The following is a 22,344-nucleotide window of genomic DNA, read 5'->3' as shown; positions in this document are numbered from 1 at the left end:
GCTAGGTTAGCCACTAGCTAACGCAAGCTAGATGGAAATACAAACAATGTAACGTTACTGGTGAAAAAGTGATTTACCTTGGAATACTCCTTTGCCAACTTGCTGTACTTTGCTTGCAGGTCTGCAGCTGGATTATGAATAGTCCCAACTTTAGCCAAGGTAACGTTAAGCTAAAACTAGCTTTTCAAATAGCTCTTCAGCTAATGCTAATAACATAGCTCCCCGTCACACTGCTCAACTCGGGACGAGGTTAAAAAAAAAAGTTAAAATAAAAAAAATTTTGTTAAAAAAGTTAAAAAAAAGTTAAAAAAATTATTTTGTCTCGTCTTGTTTTAGTCAACAATATCAACATACATGAAGAGAAATTTCGTCCTGGTTTTTGTAAATTACATTTTTGTGTCAGTTGTGGTCAACGATATTTAATAAACGATTAAGCTCAAGCCTCAAGTGGTCTTCAATAACGTGACGTCACGTCTCGTTGTCGTCATGAAAAAAACCTTTGTTGACGAACATCTTTCGTCATAATTTTTGTCAACAAAATTAACACTGGTGCGGCGGAAGCAGGAAGTAGCGGGGGCAGCGTGAGCCTCTCACACGTTACTCCTCGCCACTGAGAGTTTGAGCTGCTGCGGTGAAAAGATGCAACAGGCTGCCTCCTCGTGTACCGGAGGGGACATGTGATGCAAGGCTTCTGTCCTCACTACAACCGACCAGTGGGAGGCATACTGGCATAGTCTAGCAATGTTCAAGACAGGGGAGGGAAGAATTGGATAATACGAAATTGGGATGGGAGAAAAATAGAAAGAAAAAAAAATGGGGAGAAAAAGTGGATTAAACAAATAAAAACGAATGTATGCTGGTTAGCACAACCAGGAAAACATTTTACGGTAGGTTTAATTAAAAAAGAAAAAAGGTGTCCTGATTAGTAAATGGTCTAAAACATATGCAAACTGGAAGTTTCCTCTATAGGCCACTCATTTACATATGTGATTCTTAGCCATTATACTTCTGTTTAATTATGTGCAGATTCAGTGACCTTGTGGAGTACTGGAATGTGGGAGACACTTCATGCTGGAAATGTGTATTTTATACCCTTTGTGGAAGGGCGGGGGAAATGAGGCATCAAGGGAAAGTAAATGTGCCCTTCCTTCACATAAGTTGGAAGCGAATCCCACTTTGTTAGGCAGATGTTTTCCATCCAGGCACCTTGGGGACCCATCCCCCCCTTTGACTTGAGGGGAAACCACAATGAGACGAAAGCATTGTGCTTGGAATATGTACACCAGTGTTTTGGTGTTGGGAATAATTGGTAGAAGAAAATGTTAGCATTATAATAAGCATGCTAGTGGAAGTCGATTGGGGGGCATTCTAAATGATGTTTCTTATGTCATGCCCATTGACTTCCACTACTAGAACGTTCATTAAGGACCCACCAAGGACAGGAACATGCCTTTTGGGTTCCAAGCTCTGTATATTAAAATCATATGGGAGGGTCTTTTTTATGGCCATGTGACTGAATTTTGAGTGTTGTTTTTCAAAACCTTCAGAGTAGTCCGTTCACCTGAGCGTCGATGACGAATATGAGCGCCCCGGTCCCTCTGAAGATCATCTCGTAGTCGAAGGTGGGGTCGAAGAAGTCCACCTGGCCGGGGAAGTCCCAGATCTGGAAGTTGACGAAGGAGCTGCTGGAGATGTCATCTTTGTAGATCTTGTTGGTGCTCTCCAGGAATAACGTCTCATTGGGTGACATTTTGTGGAATACCACCTGAGGGGAGGAGGGAGATATTGGTGCAGTTAGTGTTGCTGGAGAGGATAGGAGCGCTGCTGGCTTAGAGTCTGCTCATGTGCCACTGGGGCAGGAAAAAGCCAAATCACATGTTGCTGAGCCCACCCTTAGAGGCTTACATGACAGACTTAATCTGGAACTCATGGGCCCAAGGATTTACAGCCAACGCAGTCAAACATTAGGTATGCATGGGGAAATAATTTGATGTGTATTTTTTAAGGAGTCGATGGAATCTACTATAAGACAGTCCTAAATGTGTTATTATTCAGTCTAGCTCTATCCTGTTCTAGTATCTGAAACGGACAGCCCACTGTGGAGTTAAACATGAATAATAATAATAAAAATATCACACAACTGCATTATCAATTATTTATCTACAGTGCTAGTCTAAAAGTGTCTGACTTAACAATGTGAAGCGTTGGAATAGTCTAACCCTGCTGTGGAGTTAGATAACAACATACACAATTATGGTGGTATGCAGTCACAGGATTGAGAAAGCCCAGTTATGGAAAGAGGTCTATGGATTGACATATAAGTATTGATGTATAACAAAGTATTATGACTCACAGATGAAATAAGGTGTGGCTGCTTTGTCACATGATAGCAATAAATAAGGTGTTCTGTACTGGATTCAGTACCTCACAAACATGTCATGGGGGGGGGGGGGGGGCTGACTGAAGCCATACAGTCATGTCGTGCCATAATAACCCCACAGGGAATCAGTGCAAAATGCACTGAGCCGTCTGTGTGTTCACCTGGTTAATGATTCAAAACACACATTAGCTAGCTAATGTTGCGATGTCAGTCACTACTATCCTATCCCCATGTCCTGTTGATCTGCTGTGTGGCTACATGCTAACAACTAGCTCCTGCTAGCAGCCAGTTAGGTTGAGCAGCTACTCGCATGAACCAGCGGTAAGTAAATACAGCTGCTCAGCAGCACCTCTTCTTCCTAACCTTCTGTATTGACGATTTCCCACTTCTTCGCAAGCCCATCAGCAGTATCCTCGGCTTGCTGTCAGACGGCGTCGGGCTGTCCTCGATGTCGGCCTCCTCCTCTTCTCCGTAGCCGAAATCTTTGGGGAACGAGTCCGCAACCCCGTAGCTGTCAGCCAGCGGCTCCACCTCGTACTGAATCGACATTTTGACCTAACGATTGGGTCGCTTTCCCCTGCCTGATCCCCCCCTCACTTGCTGTTTAACACGGTGCCGCTTTTATCGGTCGATCGTCCCTAAAAACGAATTAAGCCGTTAAATCTATTGTATCGATAACGCCAATAATAGTTGCAAAACACAGAGCGTGTTCCCACATTTCCTTCGGGTTTCCTTTCCTGTGAGGGGAAAATAAACTTGACTTTAATCCCACCTCCGTCTCTGATTGGACATCCCGCTTACGAAGCCAGCGCTGGTTTGCCAACTAGTTTGCCATTCAACCAAGGAACCCTCGCTGTCACCTGACTAGTACTCATACTTGTTTTGTGACCTATTACCTGAATAACACATGAATTCGTACCACAAATAATCAAAGTAGTTAGAGCATCAAACTATAGCACCGAATTAAAACACATATATATTTGTAATAAAAGGAGCGCGTTTGAATAATGGCGAAAAGCCCTACGTCAAAACAGTGGATATGTATGACGTGTTACCTTTCCCCCAGCAGGTGGCAGTGTAGGTCCACTGTGGAGCAGCAGCAGCAGCGCAGCCCCGCCCACTGCGTGAGAGGAAGATATCCCGCCCACTGCGTGAGAGGAAGCCCCGCCCACTGCGTGAGAGGAAGAGGACGAAACGAAACCACATCTATCCGGCAACTGGCGCGACACAAGTTTGACTGCTGTTGTGCTGTGTCGCTACTAGTGACTTCTAAACAAAAGTATTGTTGACAACGAGAAAGCTCCACGTCGTTATTATGGCCCAGCATTATAGAGTAAGTAGGTTTGAGTTTTGTAGCAAACGTGGACTATGGTGAACCGTGTGTGTACATGTCAGTAACGTCCACGCGACGCAAGCTAACTGTTAGCTAGCTTTAACTTTAGTAACGCTCCCATCTCAATCAGAGGCAGCCGCGTCACCGCGAGGTTCTCCATCTAATTGATTTCCATCCAAACCCGGCCTTGCTTTGACTTTTGCTGCTTGACTTGTTATTAACTTCTATTTTAATTAGGATGTCTAACTGAATAGTATCAGTAAACTAACTATCAGTGTTAATTATAATTGTTTATCAATCCATAAATAAACATAAAATGCTTAATACATTTGGATATTACAAGTCAGCAGACTAATTGAGAGACTGAAATAGATGGCTGTGTTAATCATCCACACACACGACAGTTAAAGCTCAATGTAATGTTAAACAGTCATGTTAAGTTACATTGGGTCAACTGCATTTTGATGGTGCGGCCTCCCAGGTTTAACTAAGGCGGGACAACACCTACATTAAGAATGTCAGTGTTATGTCCATGGAGTAGGAAAGTTCAATCAATATTTTGTCAACATGAGCTACTCTCTCCCAAAGCTAGAAACCAAAGAGGTAAGAATCAAACTTGTGATGTCATCAGGTAGGTATAAAGTCTGGAGCTGCTCCACTGACTATGAATGACACATTTGTTGTACCCACAGAATGTTTGTTTTCTTGTATACCAAATTAGGTTATTTTATAGTAGTCTTCTCAGTTCAGAAATAGAGAATGTGTCCATATACTCAGAACATTCACTGCTCTGTCACCTATACCACCTTTACCATTTAATTGACCATGGAGCAGCTTCAGACTTTATAACCTGATGACATCACATATGAGAGATTTAGCCCTCTAGTATTTGACTTTGGGAGAGTTGTTCATTTTCACTAATATTTTTAGACTGTCTTAGACCATAGCCGAATCAAGTTCAGTTTTGTATGTCATTGTATTGAGTAAATTAACTGACTCTGGCTGCCCACAGGCTTCGGATTCGAAACGAGAACAGTTCCGGCGATACCTTGAGAAGGCTGGTGTTATGGATAGTCTTACCCAGGGTAGGAAACTTGTTTTATGGCAGATTAAATGTTTAATTAGAAGGATATGATTTAATTAACATGTATATTACCAGTGTAATTATCTAGGATGCTTTTGGATGTGGGGGCAGTATTTGCTGAGGGCAACATTGCCTTTTGCACCTATGTATTCCTATACCAGTCGTATGTATAATGTAGGACTATTCTAAATGTGCTTGTATATTATGTGCAAACCTGATGGTAACAAAGGCAAGATATTCATAGTATTCAATTGCAAACAGGTGATTGTAATCAAATAGCAGGTGATTTATTATTTATAATATATATTACAACTATGACCAATGAGTTGCATGATTGTGCCTAGCCCCTTATGTGACTGCGATGTGCAAGCCAGGGGCTTTTGTAACCGCAGTCACTCAGCTATATAGCTACCAGGCTCGTTTGGACCACCAAGCACTGCTTCTGAGCTCGGGGTGGGTAGAAAAATATATCCGATATGAATTTCAAAGGTACCCAGCGTACAATTAGGGTTTCACACAGCGATACGCTGGGGTTTGAAATCTCGGAGTTGCTAATAAACATTTTAAATCATTGTTATAAAACGAGTGCTACTCACAGAGCGAGCCGTGTATTTCCGCCATTGGTGTCACAGCGCACCCCGAGTTCAGAAGCAGTGCTTGGTGGTCCAAACGAGCCTGGTAGCTATATAGCTGAGTGACTGCGGTTACAAAAGCCCCTGGCTTGCACATCGCAGTCACGTAAGGGGCTGGATTGAGCCATGATTTATGGCAAAACTTGTCATTAGAATAATAATGTGAATTTTAGTCTGACCTGAGAATTGGCTGTATGAGGCTACATTTGTACAGATGAAACCTACTTCACCAATTGCCTTGTAAATGACAGCAGCTCTTTTCTGATCAAATTTTTAATAACGATGACTAAATGTAAATCAAATAAAATGTTTTTTTTTTTTCAGTGCTGGTGGCTTTGTATGAACAGTCGGAGAAGCCCAACAATGCACTGGAGTATCCTTCCAAACTTAACTTGATTCAATATATTACAAATACACATAATCTGATGTAATTGACCTATCCTCAAACAACTGTTTCTTCCCTCAGACAAACTAGCTTCCTTCAGACAAATCCAGGAAGCAACAGTTGTGATCTGAGGATAAAAAAAAGAGGCAGGGCTTGATGCTTACCTTTTTCCCAAGGAGTACATGTGCTACTAAATAATAAAATACACAATGCAATTTAGGACCACAGTGAAAAATGTTCGTACCGATTTTTCAGTAGGGTTGGGTATCATTTGGATTTGATCGATTCTGGTTCTGCATATCAAATCCGGTTCTTATCGAATCTCTGTTCTGATTCTAACACAATTAAATATCAAGACTCAAAACTACTTTCATTCTTGGCAGATTTAGGCTATAGTCAGTAAATTGTCAATCATGACATGAAGGTATATTTTTCTCATAACCTGGCGTGCTGTAACTTAGCCTTTAGTTTGTCATCTGTTTCTAATGCATTGATTTTGATTGATGATTTTATTTTCGTGTCATGCACACAAAGACACAAACAAATACTGTTTCAGTGTTCCATGATGACATTACACTTCATAATCTAAATACGGATTACATAAATACAAATTACAGCTCAGATTTAAACAAAGTATTCTGCCTTCTCTCCCAAGCTTGACAAATCAAATCTGCTACAAAAAACGTTCCCTTCCCGAAGCACATATTCATATTCTTCCAGCTCAAGAAAATCAACATAAATGGAGGACATTTGACTAAAAGGTACTTCCCTTGCATCCTCGTAAAAGGGACAGTAAAACAAAAAACTGAAAAGGTGAACCTCATTCTCAATTTCACCTCTAAACTCGCACACCAAACAAAGTGTCCTCTGGGGTGGCATTAAATCTGCTGGTCTCTAGGGCTAGTGGTAATGTCCCTGGCCATATCTGTGCACATGGTGATATTTGTCTTTTGTTTAAATTATACTTAACATAAGTTTCTACACTGTAACTATCTTTTATGAGACTAAGTTTAAGTTTTTCTTTATACCATATATCAACAGACTATTTTTCTATGTACATGAGACAAATTGTACTCATAATCTCCTGAAAATCACACTAATTGCTTCTGGAAAATGAATGCCAACATCATTACCATACAATAAGGATTTCAACTAATTTGCCCCAAGGGGCATAGTCATCCATTTAAATATCTTTTTAGTAAGTGTCTGATCAGACATCTTCACAAGTCTATTCCAAAACCGAAGCATTTGACATTTATGTTTGATGTTTGGAGGTCCTCATCCCATATCTCCACTAATGGCCAAAACTCAAGTACGTTTATGGAGTCCGAACCGCTCTGCGATGCAGTGTTGCACCTTAAATATTCACGGAAACCCCACAAGCATAGTCGGAATAGTCAATATATCAAAGAGACGTATTCAATTAATTAATATTTCTGTGGATGATAATGCATTTTGCTTACCTGTTACCTAAGGAAGGAGACAACTGTTGCCAAGGAATGTAAGCCGTTAACCTTAAATCACTGCTCAGTGACATTCATCCACTCTTTCTGTGCTCATCTTCCCCTTCATAACTAAAGTGGCAGTTTTTTTAATAGGGTGTTTGGGGATTAACTGGACGTGGTAGGGTGCTTTGTGAACTTGCATCTAGGATTATTGTTAATTTGGGTAACGTCAGCTGTCAGTATATTCTTACACTCAAGTGTCTCACATAGCCAGACCCCTCTCCACAGGAGATATTATTGATTGATTGATCGGAAACTTTTAACAGATTGCAAAATGGATACAGTACAGCTTAATACAACTGCTAAGAGGATCAAGACCAGAAAAATACTTTCATATTGTTTACATAAGGGTCCTCTATTTTCAATTCATCGAAACATTTAGAGACGTACAAATATACAGTTGTAAGAAAGAGAGAACATCATACAAAAGGAGAGAAAAAATTTACCCTTGGGGGGGGGGGGGGGGGGGATTTTGACATTTACCTGGGGCATTTTCGAATTGCAGCCAACTGTAGGTGCTCTTCTGTCTTATAAATAGCCTTTTCCAGTGTTTATCATTGTTTTCTAGCAATGGGGGTTTGTATCAATGGGGTCCGTCTCTAATTATCATTTAGGCTCATCAGTCTAGTCTCGAATTCACGAGATCCTCCCTCACTCAACTAAGCCATTCTGATTTGACTGTTTTGCTGACGTGAGTAATGCACTGGTTGTAGTCACCGCCCACAATCAACAATTCGCTCAACAACAGAGTGGAATTACTTCCTCAAACTGGTTGACGTGCGCGGGTGCCGACAGACAGCAGAGAACGAGCGAGGGAGAGAGAGGGACACGAGCATTTACACACAACCTCCCGACCGCGGGAGTGAGTGTTTGTGTGTGTGCGTGCGCGGGGCAGGAGCTTCTCCACTCGCATATCACTGTGAAAATATCATAGTGCATGCTCCCACATGCACGCCTATATTCCGATCCATGCAATAATATTCACGGGTATATATTGTCATTGAAACAAGTTAACAATGCATTGTCCCGTGGGATTATGCCCCCCGTGGCAAAATGTATTAGTATCACGCTCAATCTCTAGATCTCTCTGTCTGCCAGTGCAGACTGTGGGTGACTGTCACTCAAAGCGCTTATGGGCGGAGCTCAGCCCAAAACGGCTAGAAATCTTGAAGTGGAAAAATGCTGCCTTAGAGTACAGCATCGCAGATGTAACGGTGTAAGCGCTAGTCCTGCTGGAGTATTTAAACCCCACCCGCTCAGGTCGGCCCAGAAAAGAAACTACACCATTTCTAATAGAGTGCAATACCGGCTGGAAGGCGTAGGTGGCGGTATTTGCCCTTTTGCGAGCTCAGACCCATTCCCAATGATAACATCAGGCTGGATGGATGAAAAATGAATGGATATAGCTAATAAAAGAAATAACGATTAAAACCCCAGTTTTCTCGTGATTGGCGCACGGTTGGCGAGTTAACCCAACTTTTCTTGTGACTGCCGCTGAATGAGTCAAGAGCGGTTTTGAAGGAGGGTGGGGATTCACATTCATTTTTACGGCTGTTGGTAGGGCGTTCCACATTATTGTGGCATAGTTGCGAAGCGAGTTTAATCCTGGGTTTGAGCTGAATCTGGGTTGAACGTGATTTGTGGAACTCCCTCTGTAGTCTAGATGGAAACATAGGTCCACCTGCATAGGGTGGATTTATTTTCACCACCTGTTTTTTCTTAATCCTTTGAAGTGTCTATTTTAAGATTCTGACGGGTAACAGGTTGGAATAATGTCCCATGGGGTTTATTTTTAACCCTTTATTACACCTATCCTGAACCAAAACCTGAAAAATAAGAAAGAAAACGGCATACCTTTTTGAAGTTAACAACATATAGAGACAAATTAAAACGTTTTCTCAAAGTTTGACTCAAGGAATTCAGTACAATTGTTATTTTAAAGATTCAAACGCATCTTAAATTTCAGGACAGAAAAAGGAAAAAAACGCTGAAAAAACGTATATCACATCTCTATTTTCCCTTTTTACTAAAATGTGCATTGGACGAGATCGATTTAGCTTAATATTGGAAATAATATTGTAATAAAGATCATCTCCATGCCGTTATGCCCTAAATATTGTAGATTTTGTGTAAACATGGCCAAAAGTGGAAGACGAATGTGAAAAGACTAATGTGTCCTACATAGACAAAAATTAACACATTTTCCTATACAAAGGTTCAAACAAAATACTATTACAGTACATCTTCTCTGTTGGCACAACATTCACACCTAAACTACTAAATCATCATCATGATCATCATCGCCAAAGAGATTGTCAAAGTCTATCTCTCCATCTCTTCCTCCTCATCACACTCGTATTCTCCATCCTCCTCATCCACGTTATGTTTTTCATAATCTGCCTCCTTATTAAGAGCTTCTTGCTCTTCTGACTCCGCTTTCTGGGCCAGTACCACAACAAGAGAAGGAGGGAGAATGGGTCAAACCGTCCACACAGGCTCTAACACCCCCTCATTCATCATCTTCTCCCAGCCCATATCCTGATCATAGGGTTTGGGCCTCTCAAATATTGGCTTGGCTCTTTTGTAGCAGGCAACTCTGAAGTTGACTCGCTGTATATTTCAACCTGTTACCTGTCAGAATCTTAAAATAGACACTTCAAGGATTAAGAAAAAACAGGTGGTGAAAAAAAATCCACCCTATGCAGGTGGACCTATGTTTCCATCTAGACTACTGGTGTTGTGGTCGTGGACTTCACTGACCTTTAGGAAGTATTTAGAAGGGTACGTGGATATATTTGAGGTTTAGTGTATCTTGTAGACCAGGCCCATTTCAAATTGCTGTACTCTACCGTCTACCCTAAACCATGCTAGCTTATCAAAATGGGCAGGGGTAAGGTGGGTTTTTAGGAGTAAGGCCAAGCAGTAGCCTGACCAGTAGGGCTGAGCCCGAACGTTCGAACCTTCGTTTGTTACATTGGCATTTGAATTCTAAATCAACATTTGAATTTTTTATTTTTTATTAAAAAATGTATTTTTTATTTTGTAATTAAAAAAAGAAAATAAGAAATTATACATTAATTCTGTTTAAACCAATGGGGTTTTTCTTCACAGTTGCAGATAAAGATTAGGCTACACGGGGAGCTCCAGTAGCTCACCGCATATCTCGGCGCTATTTCTGCGTCGGGAAAACCGTGCTGCGTCACGGATCTGGTGGACTCCGAGTTCGATTCCCGGACCCGCCGTCATTTGCCAGAATGTCTTCCCCTGCTCTATATCCCGTTTCACCCTGTATCTGTCAGTCATGCTTGACCAGAAAAGCGATAAACGCTAAAAAATAAAGTTTCAAAAAAAAAAGATTAGGCTACACTAATATTATAGTATTAAAAGAAACTGATTAGTTATATTCATTAACACATTCGGGGCCATTGGGGCCCGTCTAATCCCACTCTGAGGCCAGCTTTTCATTACAAGTTTTCACTGTGCGTGAGGTTGTTTGTAGAGCTAAATCTATATTTTATATTATTGCTATGTGTCCATTGTCATTGTCAATTGACAGTATAAACCTTCCCTTCAATATGCAATAAAGAAATAATTCTTTCATCAATACGTTCCCGTTTTATAGCGTTGTGAATATGAACTATATGGCGCAATGGTCTGGGGTAATTCCTGCAAAGCTAGTTATAGGGCGCTAAGCTAATAACGTTAAATCGATTGGCGTTTCGGCCCTACACAAGCTAGAGTTAAAAATCAAAATGCATATGATCGGTATCATGTTCCACCATGAATGCATGAAAGGGGGGGGGGGGGGGCAGGGGAAGTCGTTTCTGATTATTGATTACCAATAACGGCATTCGTTATTGCAACATCATACGCTGACCGGGTGGATGGCTATGAGAACAAGGCCCGATCAGACTGAAATTGACGTCAAATCGCTCTTACCTGTGGCCGGTTGGATTCCAAAAAGAATTTCCCAGTTATTTTATCGCCATCTGGTAGATCGATATGTCCATTGGCTGATGCTATATTCCTTTACTGCATACTGAATTCGGCGTCGCAAAAAGTATTCCAGGCGATCGGGTAAAGCCCTCGCTTCAGGCTAACAGAAAAGCTAACCCGGAGTGAAAAAAAAGTGACACCCGGTCTGCAACAGGGGAAACTGCATTATCGAGACCGCGCCAATACCAGGATCTGGCCGGTACTGCACTTTCGGAGTCCCGATATGCCGTTTCCAGCCAACATACAGCTCAGTGACATTGAGTAGGATATTAAAATGGAATAAAAGCAAAACTGAGTGGTAACACGTATATAAACGTGGTTGGCCTTTTAACACTTTGGAGGCCAAACCCAAGATAGTCCGGGTTGCGTGTATGCTTTCTACAACGCAGTTGTGTTTCCGGGTTCCTCTGATTGGCCACTGACTTATGCTATTACGCCCCCCTTTACACTCTCGCGCTGTTAAGCGCCAGCCGGGCGATGCAGCGGTTTCTCCCCGGCTTCCGTGCACCGCGCTGCCGCCGGCTTGACTCGGTCCAGGGTGGTTTCTCCCCGGCTTCCGTGCGCCGCGCTGCCGCCGGCTTGACTCGGTCCAGCAGCAGCGGCCGTCTTCCGCCTGCGGTATCCTCCCTCCGAGGCGGCTCCTTCTTATTATTATCCCCCATTGTTCAGGTCGACATGGTCGCACAAGCACCCGTTGGAGGAGTAGTGGGGGAGAAGAAGAGGAATATTTTTAAATAGCAAGAATTATCGACTGGCAACTCTGTGCTCGTCAGACCTGCAGCTGCTGGTACTGTATGGAGAGAGAGGCACACAACAACAGACAGACAGCCGGTTTCAATCACTGAGCTGTCTGTCTGTCTTGTTGTGTGCCTCTTTCTCCATACAGTACCAGCAGCTGCAGGTCTGACGAGCACGCACTTGCCAGTCGATAATTCTTGCTATTTAAAAAATATTCCTCTTCTTCTGCTGTAAATATATATTCCAGGCTGCTTTCCATCTCGCGATCACTTCCCTCTTGATCAGACGGCTCGCCAGCATAGTGGAGCCAGTAGGCTCCCCCTCCACACATCCACCAGTCTAATCGAATGGCCTGCAGTTACACAGGGATAGACGATAGGGGGCGGTATTTTCCCATCGGAGCTCCTAGAGGGGCTGCTGTACCAACTGGAGACTCGGTTGATGAAATATGAATTCAAAAAAATCAAACGACAATTCGCGTCGGTGGCACTCAACGGGGGGCATGAAATAACGAGAACACGTCTGTGGCACTCAAAGTGTTAAGGATGGCGCCCAATAACATATATATATATACGTGGTTGGCCGCGAAACGGTTAAAGGAAAACTCCAACATTATTTTTGGAAATTAGCTTATTTGCCACCCTGGAGTTAGACAAGAATATACATACCTTTTTTCTTCTCTGTGCATGCAGTAGGAGTAGGAAGACACGCACCGTTAGCCTGGCTTAGCGTCAGTCACTGGAAGTAGGTTCCTCCATTAGCCTAGTTTCCAACGTCTTCCTACTCCTACTGCATGCACAGAGAAGAAAAAGGTATGTATCTTTTTGTCTAACTCCAGGTTAGATGGCAAATAAGCTAATTTACCAAAATGTTGGAGTTTTCCTTTAAAAGAAAGTTGATTTAGTTGGGCTGGGGCTTCTCCCTGGGCTGGGGCTGGAAAGTTTATTTAATAAAAAATTAAAAACTCATTTAATCACTTTATTCAAATTGAGGATTTAGTTTGAGGATATTTAAAAAAAGAAAAAACTAAAGAAAAAGTATAGAAAAAAAATTATTTATTTTTCTATAAAAAAACGAAGGTTTGAACGTTCGTTTGAAAAACCCTGACGATGTTCGAATCCCAAAAACTTGCTTCGGGGACAGCCTTACTGACCAGTTTGTCACCCAACCCAAGTGTAACCGCTGACGGGAGACCGGAACACTCAAATGGTGCACAGAGGGTGTTGAAACAAATGCTTTGTCATGTTGGAGCTGCTTCCTTGCTGCACCCAATAGGGAGGTGTAGTCTGATGCAACTTTGGACCGCCCGCGAGCTCCACCCGTATAGGGATTTATCATTGGGAAAATGGATTATCGGCTATTGTAACAATTCTGCCTCATGAACATTGAAAAGCTTTCCATTTTTGCACAAAATGAGTTCCCTTCTATCAATAACATTATTGTTTAACTCATTGGGCGCCAGACCCGAGTAAAGTCGGGTTATCTCGCCAGCGGGTTGAACGCCATACCAGAGTATAGTTGGGTTTTGGCAGTTTTTTTCTTTTATTCGATTTTTTATTCATTACAGCCTCACGGACCTCGGTGTTACCATAGGAAATCATTCTGAGATCCCGAGAGTGCAATACTGGCCGCATCCTGCTAGGTGGCAGTATCGCCCACCCTTTGAAACATTATTCCACACTGTGTGTCACATCTAATTTCATCCGGGTGGAGAATTTAGACCAAGCCAAGTAAATCGCTTCATCCGACCATTTCGAAACGCGTTAAGCACACTTTAGGCATATCTTGTGCCACTTCATGTCAGGGACCCGATCGACATCAATACTGGAAATCGCGATCAGACAATTGGAATATTCTTTTTGGGATACCTCCTAGTACCTCCTAAAGGTAAGGACTATATGACAACGATCATATGTAACATACTCCAAAACGTATGCCATTGGTGACGATCAAAGCATCCAAAATCCCCCCCCCCCCCTTTCATGCATTTCATGATGAAACAATACCTATTATATACCTTTGATTTGGAAATATTAGCGTGTCCAGGCGAGCAACGCAAACGCTTTTAGCAAAATTCACATATCGCTCCATAGCACAGTTACCAGTAGGGCTGTCTTAAATACTTCGAAGCTTCGTTCGATGGCACAAGCTTCGAACATAAAAAAAAAATCTATTTTTTTTACACAGGCCATATTTCAAATAATCAAAATCTTACTTCATTCATCTTAAACATTCTTGATTTGGGGGATTGGTAGTTCCCATGAAATCTGAAGTTGTTCAAACGACAACAGCGATCCACCTTGAATTAAATCACACAGCCGAGTGAAACCTTGTTGGCTGCGTCACAGTCACGAAAGGGGCTACTTAATTCATTAATCCAATCCACTTTATTTATAGAGCACATTTAAAAACCACAGTTTACCAAAGTGCTGTACAAGTCCCACAACATAAAAAAATAATTATAATAAAAAAAATTATAAAAAAAAAATCGAAGCTTCAAATTAAAATCGAAGCTCGGCCCCGAAGCTTCGATTGCCAAAAAAAAAGCTTCGAAGGTCAGCCCTAGTTACCAGGAATTAGCCAGTATCACTCTGAAACTACAATATTCACCACGGTATAACACGCGAACGTATACATGAACAAATTTATTATTTTTCACATGTTGAACGAGGGATAGTTGATGTCAAATGAGCCATAGTATTGTCTCCATAGCTATAATATAGAATATAGATATAGCCCTGCAAACACCGCGACGCACAGTGAAAATCCTTATTATATCTCTTACAGCGGTGCCGCAATGAGTACAAGGATGGCTAAAACGGCTGGCACTGAAAGTGTTAAGCATTTTTGGTTGAACTTAACACTTTGAATGCCCATCACGACATATCTGGTGTTATCAGCCCGCCCCCTGAATGCCCATCACGAGAATTCTCATGAATTTTTTTTTATTAGCGATCTGAATTCATATTTCATCAACCGAATCTACCGTTGGGAAATCAGCTCCACCAGGAGCTCAGATGTGAAAAAAGCGCCCCCTATCGTCTCCCTATGCACCCTTTTGGAATGGACTCAATGAAAATGGATGAGAAAGAAAAACTCCGGAATCCACATTTTACTTCTCACGCATGTAACCGGAGATGATCCCAGTCATTGTGGACCCTCAGCACAGCGTGTAATGTGTTTTACAGTATACACGTTGGATCAATAAAATTATCGATTTTTGGAATGGCGATCAGGAATTGGAATAATCCATTTGGATACAATCTGATCTCGGGTAAGGAATCTATTTTACCAGTCTTAGGATAATCAGACCTGTTTTCACGGAGATATGGCTGTTTGACTGTGCGAGCGATCAGGAACTAAGATAATCGATTTTCAGCTCGCGGCACCAGCGTGCATACGTACACATAATATCGATAATCTAGCGTTTATTTGAAAACTATTCATAAATAGGCCGAAAAATGACAACGTTCTAGAATATTACAGTACAGGGCGTTTATCACGGATTCTTTTTTTTCCCCTTGAAAACGAGGGCTTTTCAAAATGCTATCAAACGGAAATGAACCGATAAAAAAACAATCCGCTTCGACAATGTTGACTGGAAAATGAGTCATTGATAAGCGACGGGCAGATTAGACACATAGCCATAATTTAAAACATAGATTAGGTGATATTAATGCTAACATTGAAGTGGATGGTGGGCATTCAAGCACTAAATGTGCGCCTCCTGCTGGGCACTGAAAGTGTTAAAAATTATTACGATTTAATTGTGAATATTTTCATGTTGAGCTATAGATTGTGGATTAATACACACAGAAAGGTACACCATGCAAATGTTTATGCTTTATTTGTTTTAAATGAGACTATTTAGAAATGGTCAATGGGGTTCAACAACGCAGCAGTCGTTGACGAAAACGGTTGCAAGTGTTGTTACAAAAGTTAGATGCAGACAACACTCGCTGCAATATTGTATATTAATTGTTCTAAATAAATAATAATGATAATAAATTATTTGAAGTTTAAAAAAAGAAATGACAACTGAGGTAGGTAGATGACATTTTTAGAGACTAAAGTACAGAAAAAAGGTACCGTTTGGGTACCGGTATCGATTCACAGGTACTGGTACCGGCATCGGTTCAAATGTGAAAGGTACCCAACCCTACTGACCACTGTTAGTCATGGTGGTGTGCTCAATGCAGCCACTGACCTATATGCAGGGGGGGGGGGGGGCGTCATTGAACTGTTGGCTTGTAGGATCTAATCTTGTACATGCTCCTAAATATTTTTTCCGATTTGCAAATCTATTTTTAAGTGAGTGAAACACTTGCACTTTCGAGCCATGAGAGGGTGGATTTGAGGTCAATTAGGCTATTCCAATGTGCTTATGTAAAACCCTCACTTGAATGTTGCATGACACTGCACCCATGTTGTGAATTCTTTAACCAGGTCTACTCTAGGTTTTTCAAGGAGCACCTTGGTGCAGCTGGCCAAGAGTCAGCAGACACTGAGGCTCTTCATCAGGAGATCAGTGAGCTGCGGCAGAGATGTAACCTCCTGGCAGAGGAAAACAAAGAACTCAAGACCAAGGTATGTCCCGGATGTGGGAAATTACCCATTTTGTGTACAGATAGGGCATGGATTTCAATTACCTGATGGGCCAGGGGGGGGATATGGGGAAAAAAATATATACATCACGATATTCAGAAGGAATTTCCTTGATTTACAATACATATCACAATATCTGCTTGGGTATGGAAAACGCTTGTAATCACACAGGTAGTCATGTCCAATTGATGTTCGTCATATTCGACCGCTGGGTTGTTTGATACAATGTCAAAATATAACGATGATTTTCAACTAATATTCTCTCTGCTCTTGCAACAAGGATATTATTAACTCAGTTTTCAGTCCTGTCGGAGTATAAGATATACACATACTCTGATGCAAGTATGAGGACTGAATTGTTAGTAATTAATAAAGTCATGTCCTTGTTACAAGAGCAGTGTGTGGGATTCTCTTTATTTAAACCATATATTTGTCTGCTTCCCACGCACCTGCACAGAGAAGTTTGGATGTGCAAGCTGCTCTGTCTGTCCCAATTTATCATGTGGCCTATTTAAACAAAATTGTGCATCACAATATCAAATAATTTCATGATATGATTATGCAGAGACAATGCATATCAGTATATTGCCCAGACGTTTTACCTGATGTGGTTTAACTTTTGTTTCATTTTCCACAGCTTCAGCGCTATGAAGTAAAAGACGATGGACCTGCAGGCGAATAGACCTGAACAGAGTGACCCTAACCCTGGCTTGACTGACCTACTTTTCTTTATGTGATCTCAAACCCGCCCTATTTTCTTTATCCTCCAATCACAACTGTTGCTTCCCTCAGACAAATGAGGGAAGTAATAGTTGTGATTGGGGGATAGGTCAATTTGCAAGACAGTACTGAATGCAAGGGATTTTTATGTACATGTTCTATTTTTCTTAAGTCTTGTTTTCTACTATGTTTCTTAGAATTTAACTTATTTTGTACATAATTTATCATAAATATATTTTAGTTTTCCCTGCGTATTGCGTCCCGAGTCCCGTCTTTGAGCTGAAACGCTTTCTTGGGTCTTCTTAGTACATCCAAACTTAGACATGTGAAGACATGTGCCACTGAACTCCACATGATAGATGTTAGTGATGTACAGTTGTGTACAGTGCACAGCCGGTACAGTGTATTGCTGAACATGCAGAACTCTCCATTCAACACTCTTACTAATGTAGCAAGAAGTGTAAATAAGTACATGGAGCTGATATCTTTTTAGAATGTTTGTTTGTTTCCATCTTTTATCATGGATTCTACATCAACTTGGGGGACCACAAGGGGGCCTCGTGGAGCTGCCTCATGGAGCTGCCTCATGGAGCTGCCAGGGGGACCTTAAAGGAACACAACATTATGGGAAATTCACTTAACATCTTCTCCAGAGTCTGAAAGAAGATGGATGTCAATTTCCATGTGTTCAGTAGAAGGCTATCTGGCTGCACACTAGTCTCATCTTCTTGTCTGACTTGAGACTAGACTTAAAGATGTTATAGCTAGTTACATCACACAACTGCTAAAATAATCACAACATTTTATTAGTGAATATTGTGCAGGCCTACTTTACCATTGCATGTAGTCAGTCTCAATACAAAACATTTTTATTTCAAATAACATGTTTGAAAATATGTACTGTATACATAATATACAAATTCATAGTCTACTTTATTTACTGTTGCATGTAGTCACAATACAAAACGGCATTATTTCAAATAACATGTTTAGAAAATATATTATACAAAATATACAAATTCATAGTCTACTTTGAAACTAGGAATAATATATCACAGAAAGGAATTCAAAGGTTGACAATGATGTAGGCTATATGTTAAGACATGCGCCTGTTACGATTTTATTACCTACTGGTTCATTGATTTCAAAGGCTTGTCAAGAATGGCAAACACCATTCCAAATGTCTGACTTTGTGACACTAATCAAAAGAGTTGGACTTTGTAAAATGTCAATGATTAGCCCATTAACCTGCTATACCAATCGTTTAGGTTTCTGTTTAGTAACGAAGCAACTAGGGACTAAAATAACTAAAGACCTGCTTTCAGAATTTATATTTGCAAGTCTGGGGCTCGCCTGCTGCTCGTGTTGCTGCCTGCCATGGATGTTTTGCGGGTAGAGGATGGTAGTCTTGGGCTGTGCCTGGATCCTGAACTGGAGTCTTCCAGTGACTCTGGGCTGGTAGGCGGACTTTGATGTTTCGAGTCAGATTTGGACCGGGTTCGGCCACACGGATACCCACCGCTGGCTTTCATGCCCCCGTATGAGTCTGTGTCTGAACTCTTACCCTCCAAAACTGTGGAGCAGTTGGACGTGCCATGACCCCTCCATGTTCTCCTCACAGCACTAACCGGCAGTGTGGGGCAGGAGGAGGCATCCCTTGGGAATTTTATTGAGTCTGGGCTCCCTCCGTCAACGTCCTCCTCACTCTGTGGGGGGTGGTGTGCCATGTCCTCTGCCTCCTGCTTTGGGGGGGTCACGGAGTCACAGGGTGGTGAGCGGGGCTCGCTACTAGTATTGTTGGAGTTGCAGTTGGTCTCAGTGAGGCTATGAGCTGCATCCTTGGGGTCATCTAATGCCTGGTGAGAGGCAAGCTCACCCTGGAGAGGTAGGAAAGCTGAAGGGTTGATAAGACTTGGGTCCTGGGGCTTCTCTATCAGGATGTTGTAGCCACTAGGTGCAGAGGCAATTGTCACCTTCCGGGCTGTGCTGGCACCCACCTGCACTATAGATTGTTTCTTGGACTTGTTGGCATAGAAGTCATCAATGTCGTCTCTATCCACGTGTGGATAGAAGTCCAAGATGCCCTTTTTTACCTTCTTGTAGCCCAGGTGTATGATTTCCAAGATGTTGAGGAAGAGGGAAATCCCTGCGATGCACTGCATGAACACCATGAAGACACTTTTCTCTGTCGGTCTAGAGACGTAGCAGTCCACCGCATTGGGGCAAGGCTCACGCTCACACTTGAATAGTGGGTAGAGCTGGAAACCATAGAGAACATACTGGCCCGTCATGAAGGCAACTTCCACAGCAGAGCGAGTGAAGATGTGGGCCACGTAGGTACGCAGCAGAGAGCCCCTCAGAGGAGCTTTGTTGAGCTTTCCCTGATCCACCTGTTTCATCTCCCGCTCAATCCTCTTCCTGGCCTCGGCCAGTTCTACGTCCACCGATTCCAGCTCCCGGCGCAGTAGCGCCCTCTTCCTCTGCCGTGCTTTCTCCAGTGCCCGGAGACGGTAGAGCGCGTGGCCCATGTAGACCAGCGAGGGAGACGACACGAAGATGACCTGCAGCACCCAGTAGCGGATGAGGGAGATCGGGAAAGCCAGGTCGTAGCACACATTTCTGCATCCGGGCTGCTCCGTGTTGCAGATGAAGTCGGCCTGCTCATCGTTCCACACGTCCTCGGCGGCCACCCCCAACACCAGCATGCGGAAGATGAACAGGATGGTCAGCCAGATCTTCCCCACCATGGTGGAGTGGATGTGGACCTCCTCCAATATTCCCCCAAGGAAATTCCAATCCCCCATTTTCACGTGGCCATTGTTGTGACTGGCAGTAGGTGATGGCAGGAATAGAGAGGGAGAGAAAATCAAGAAAGCGATTTTGAAGAAATAGTTTGAGATGTGCATCAACAAAGCAGAGTTTTGTCGGAAAGAAATTCCGTATTTGCTACATTGATTTGTTGTCTGTTCATCTACATCTGTTTTTCCATCTACAATTCGAGGAGTATGTTTGTTGGATAGGGTTGATGCTGTGTTTGTCTCCACCAGATCTCTGTCCGTTTTGACAGACTAACATTCAAGGAGAACCTTTGGAATTGACTGATATGTTACCATCCGCAAAGCTGTTGTTTCTGCAAAGGTACCTTCCATCAAATGTATCTGCTAAGTGACGGATCAGTGTAGCCACAGCCTAAAAGTAGCCTGCAAGCATTTAATGTGCAACTACAGTCATTTTGAGAGTTGAATTAAAATAAATTAAGAGTTTGGAATTTCATGTTAAACATTTTTAACCATACAAATTAAATGTGCTGTTTGTATAGCACCTTTCATACAATAATTGCAGCCTAAAGTGCTTTAGAGCAGAACATATAGTAAAATAGACATAGAATTAGCATAAAGTAGACGAGTGTCGAACCATGTAATGCGCTGCGTCGCAAGGCGGCCGACCCGGGTTCGATTCCCGGCATCCTTTGCCCAATGTCCCCCCCCCCCGCTCTGTCTCCCGTTCTTCCTCTCTCTCTCTACTGGACTGCCCGGTAGAAAAAACAATAAAAATCTACAAAAACATAATTTAAAAAATTATAAAAATAAGTGACAGCCATCACTGATATAGAGTGGTCAGTAACATGGGTATCCCAGTCCCAATGTCTGGTATCCCGGTCCAATTTATTCAATCGGTAGATATTTTTTTAAAGACATCTTGCCAAGCCAAATTTACTTACAGATGTTTGAAGTTTCAAGCACAAGTAAAACTAGTTTTTATTTCTTTTTGTCAGACCATTTTTGCAGTGAGTTCTCTCTTCTGATTGGATTAGGTGGGAAGGAGATACCAGAACATTTATTTTCTGTTTACTGCAGAAGGACTGGGAGACCCATGTTACTGACCAAACACAATATATCAGCGATTGCTGTCATAATGTGGAGCTATTATTTTAACCAAAAAATACCACTTACAGCACCTTTTTGAGGTTCAAGTCGAACATTTTGGTAAAAAGGTTATTCAGAAAAATGTACATTCACAAATCCGCAAAATAAATGAAAGATAATTGATGAGACACGTACCTGCCATCAGGAAAAATCGAACATTAACACTGAAGACACATCATGTAAGTATGAAAATCCTGAGTGTCACATATTTTCAAAAAGAAAAACCTAAAAGATGGAAAAGTCTTAACACCTCCACTGCCATTGATTGTAATGGTCCAGGGCCTGTTATTATCATGCCTTTAAGCTCCAGTCAGTGGTTCCGTTTCACCATAATAAAACCATTCCCTATTGTGCCAATTTTATAGACAAGGACAGTGATCAATGTAGTAGCCATTGCCATTTACCTTGCAGCGGCGTGAATAGACTGCCGGTGGTTTAAATCTCCTCGGGTCATACAGCCGTGACGCGCTCACCAAAATGTAAAAAAAAACTAAAAGAAAATCGTTTGCCACCCTCCACATCTGTCGCTGCGCATCACCTGAACTTCGGTGACCCGCGGGTGTGTCCAGTGCTGCCAAAAACAGAGTTGGGACAACTGAGCCGTCCAAAGGGAAGGGTGCCAACTCTACTCTAATCGGGTAAGGTCGATACCCACAGCTCCGCTGTTTAGATAATAGCCTCCCAGCAATCAGGGGTTGTATTTGAACCTCGCGCATGATGGAGTCAATCACTGGCACTTTTTTTTTTTACTTGTACATACACATGACCCTTTCCAGACGGGAATATTCATAAAACATGACATAGAATAACATAGTATATTTTTCACAGCATACTCTGGGGTGGTTCACCTGTGTGTGTATGTGCATTGGTTGTGACTGTTGGTGTGATAGCAGTTTGCAGATAGATGTTCGATGATGACATCTCTTGTGTGGCAGGTCGTTGAATCCAGGCCCCATGTGAAGGGTATTACCACCTCATCTGATTGTGCATACAAACGGGAGAGGTTTGAAAGCGGTTAACTGTAGTTGGAATCATAATGC

At 42.1% G+C, this 22,344-nt stretch overlaps 3 protein-coding genes across 3 annotated transcripts in view; 1 reads left to right on the top strand and 2 right to left on the bottom strand.

The window, feature by feature from the left end:
* The window catches only part of rragca (Ras-related GTP binding Ca), a 48,370-nt gene extending 45,263 nt beyond the window's left edge, over positions 1–3,107 (bottom strand). Inside the window, exons 1-2 of the mRNA XM_084336363.1 lie at positions 2,744–3,107; positions 1,562–1,765 (exon numbers count right to left, since the gene is read on the bottom strand). Coding sequence (XP_084192489.1) covers positions 1,562–1,765; positions 2,744–2,929 — 390 coding nt within the window. The 5' untranslated portion in view covers positions 2,930–3,107. The remainder of the gene's footprint in view (positions 1–1,561; positions 1,766–2,743) is intronic.
* A 438-nt stretch (positions 3,108–3,545) lies between these two features.
* Positions 3,546–17,630, top strand: LOC311246083 (c-Myc-binding protein-like). The gene is made up of 5 exons (XM_084336157.1): positions 3,546–3,713; positions 4,726–4,798; positions 5,754–5,802; positions 16,511–16,640; positions 17,296–17,630. The coding sequence occupies exons 1-5, from the start codon at positions 3,696–3,698 to the stop codon at positions 17,338–17,340; spliced, it is 315 nt and encodes a 104-aa protein (XP_084192283.1). The 5' UTR covers positions 3,546–3,695; the 3' UTR covers positions 17,341–17,630.
* A 1,076-nt stretch (positions 17,631–18,706) lies between these two features.
* Positions 18,707–21,758, bottom strand: gja9a (gap junction protein alpha 9a; the record flags this gene model as incomplete). Its single annotated transcript, XM_084336339.1, has 2 exons — positions 18,707–20,204; positions 21,709–21,758. 2 exons carry the CDS (start codon positions 21,756–21,758, stop codon positions 18,707–18,709), a joined length of 1,548 nt encoding a protein of 515 aa, XP_084192465.1.
* Positions 21,759–22,344: the final 586 nt, after the last annotated feature.

The sequence above is a fragment of the Notolepis coatsorum genome (genome assembly GCF_963971535.1).
Source record: "Notolepis coatsorum genome assembly, chromosome: 19".
Taxonomy (NCBI): Eukaryota; Metazoa; Chordata; class Actinopteri; order Aulopiformes; family Paralepididae; genus Notolepis; species Notolepis coatsorum.
The sequence above is the reverse complement of the archived record's forward strand: the minus strand, read 5'-3'. Positions and strand labels throughout refer to the sequence as shown.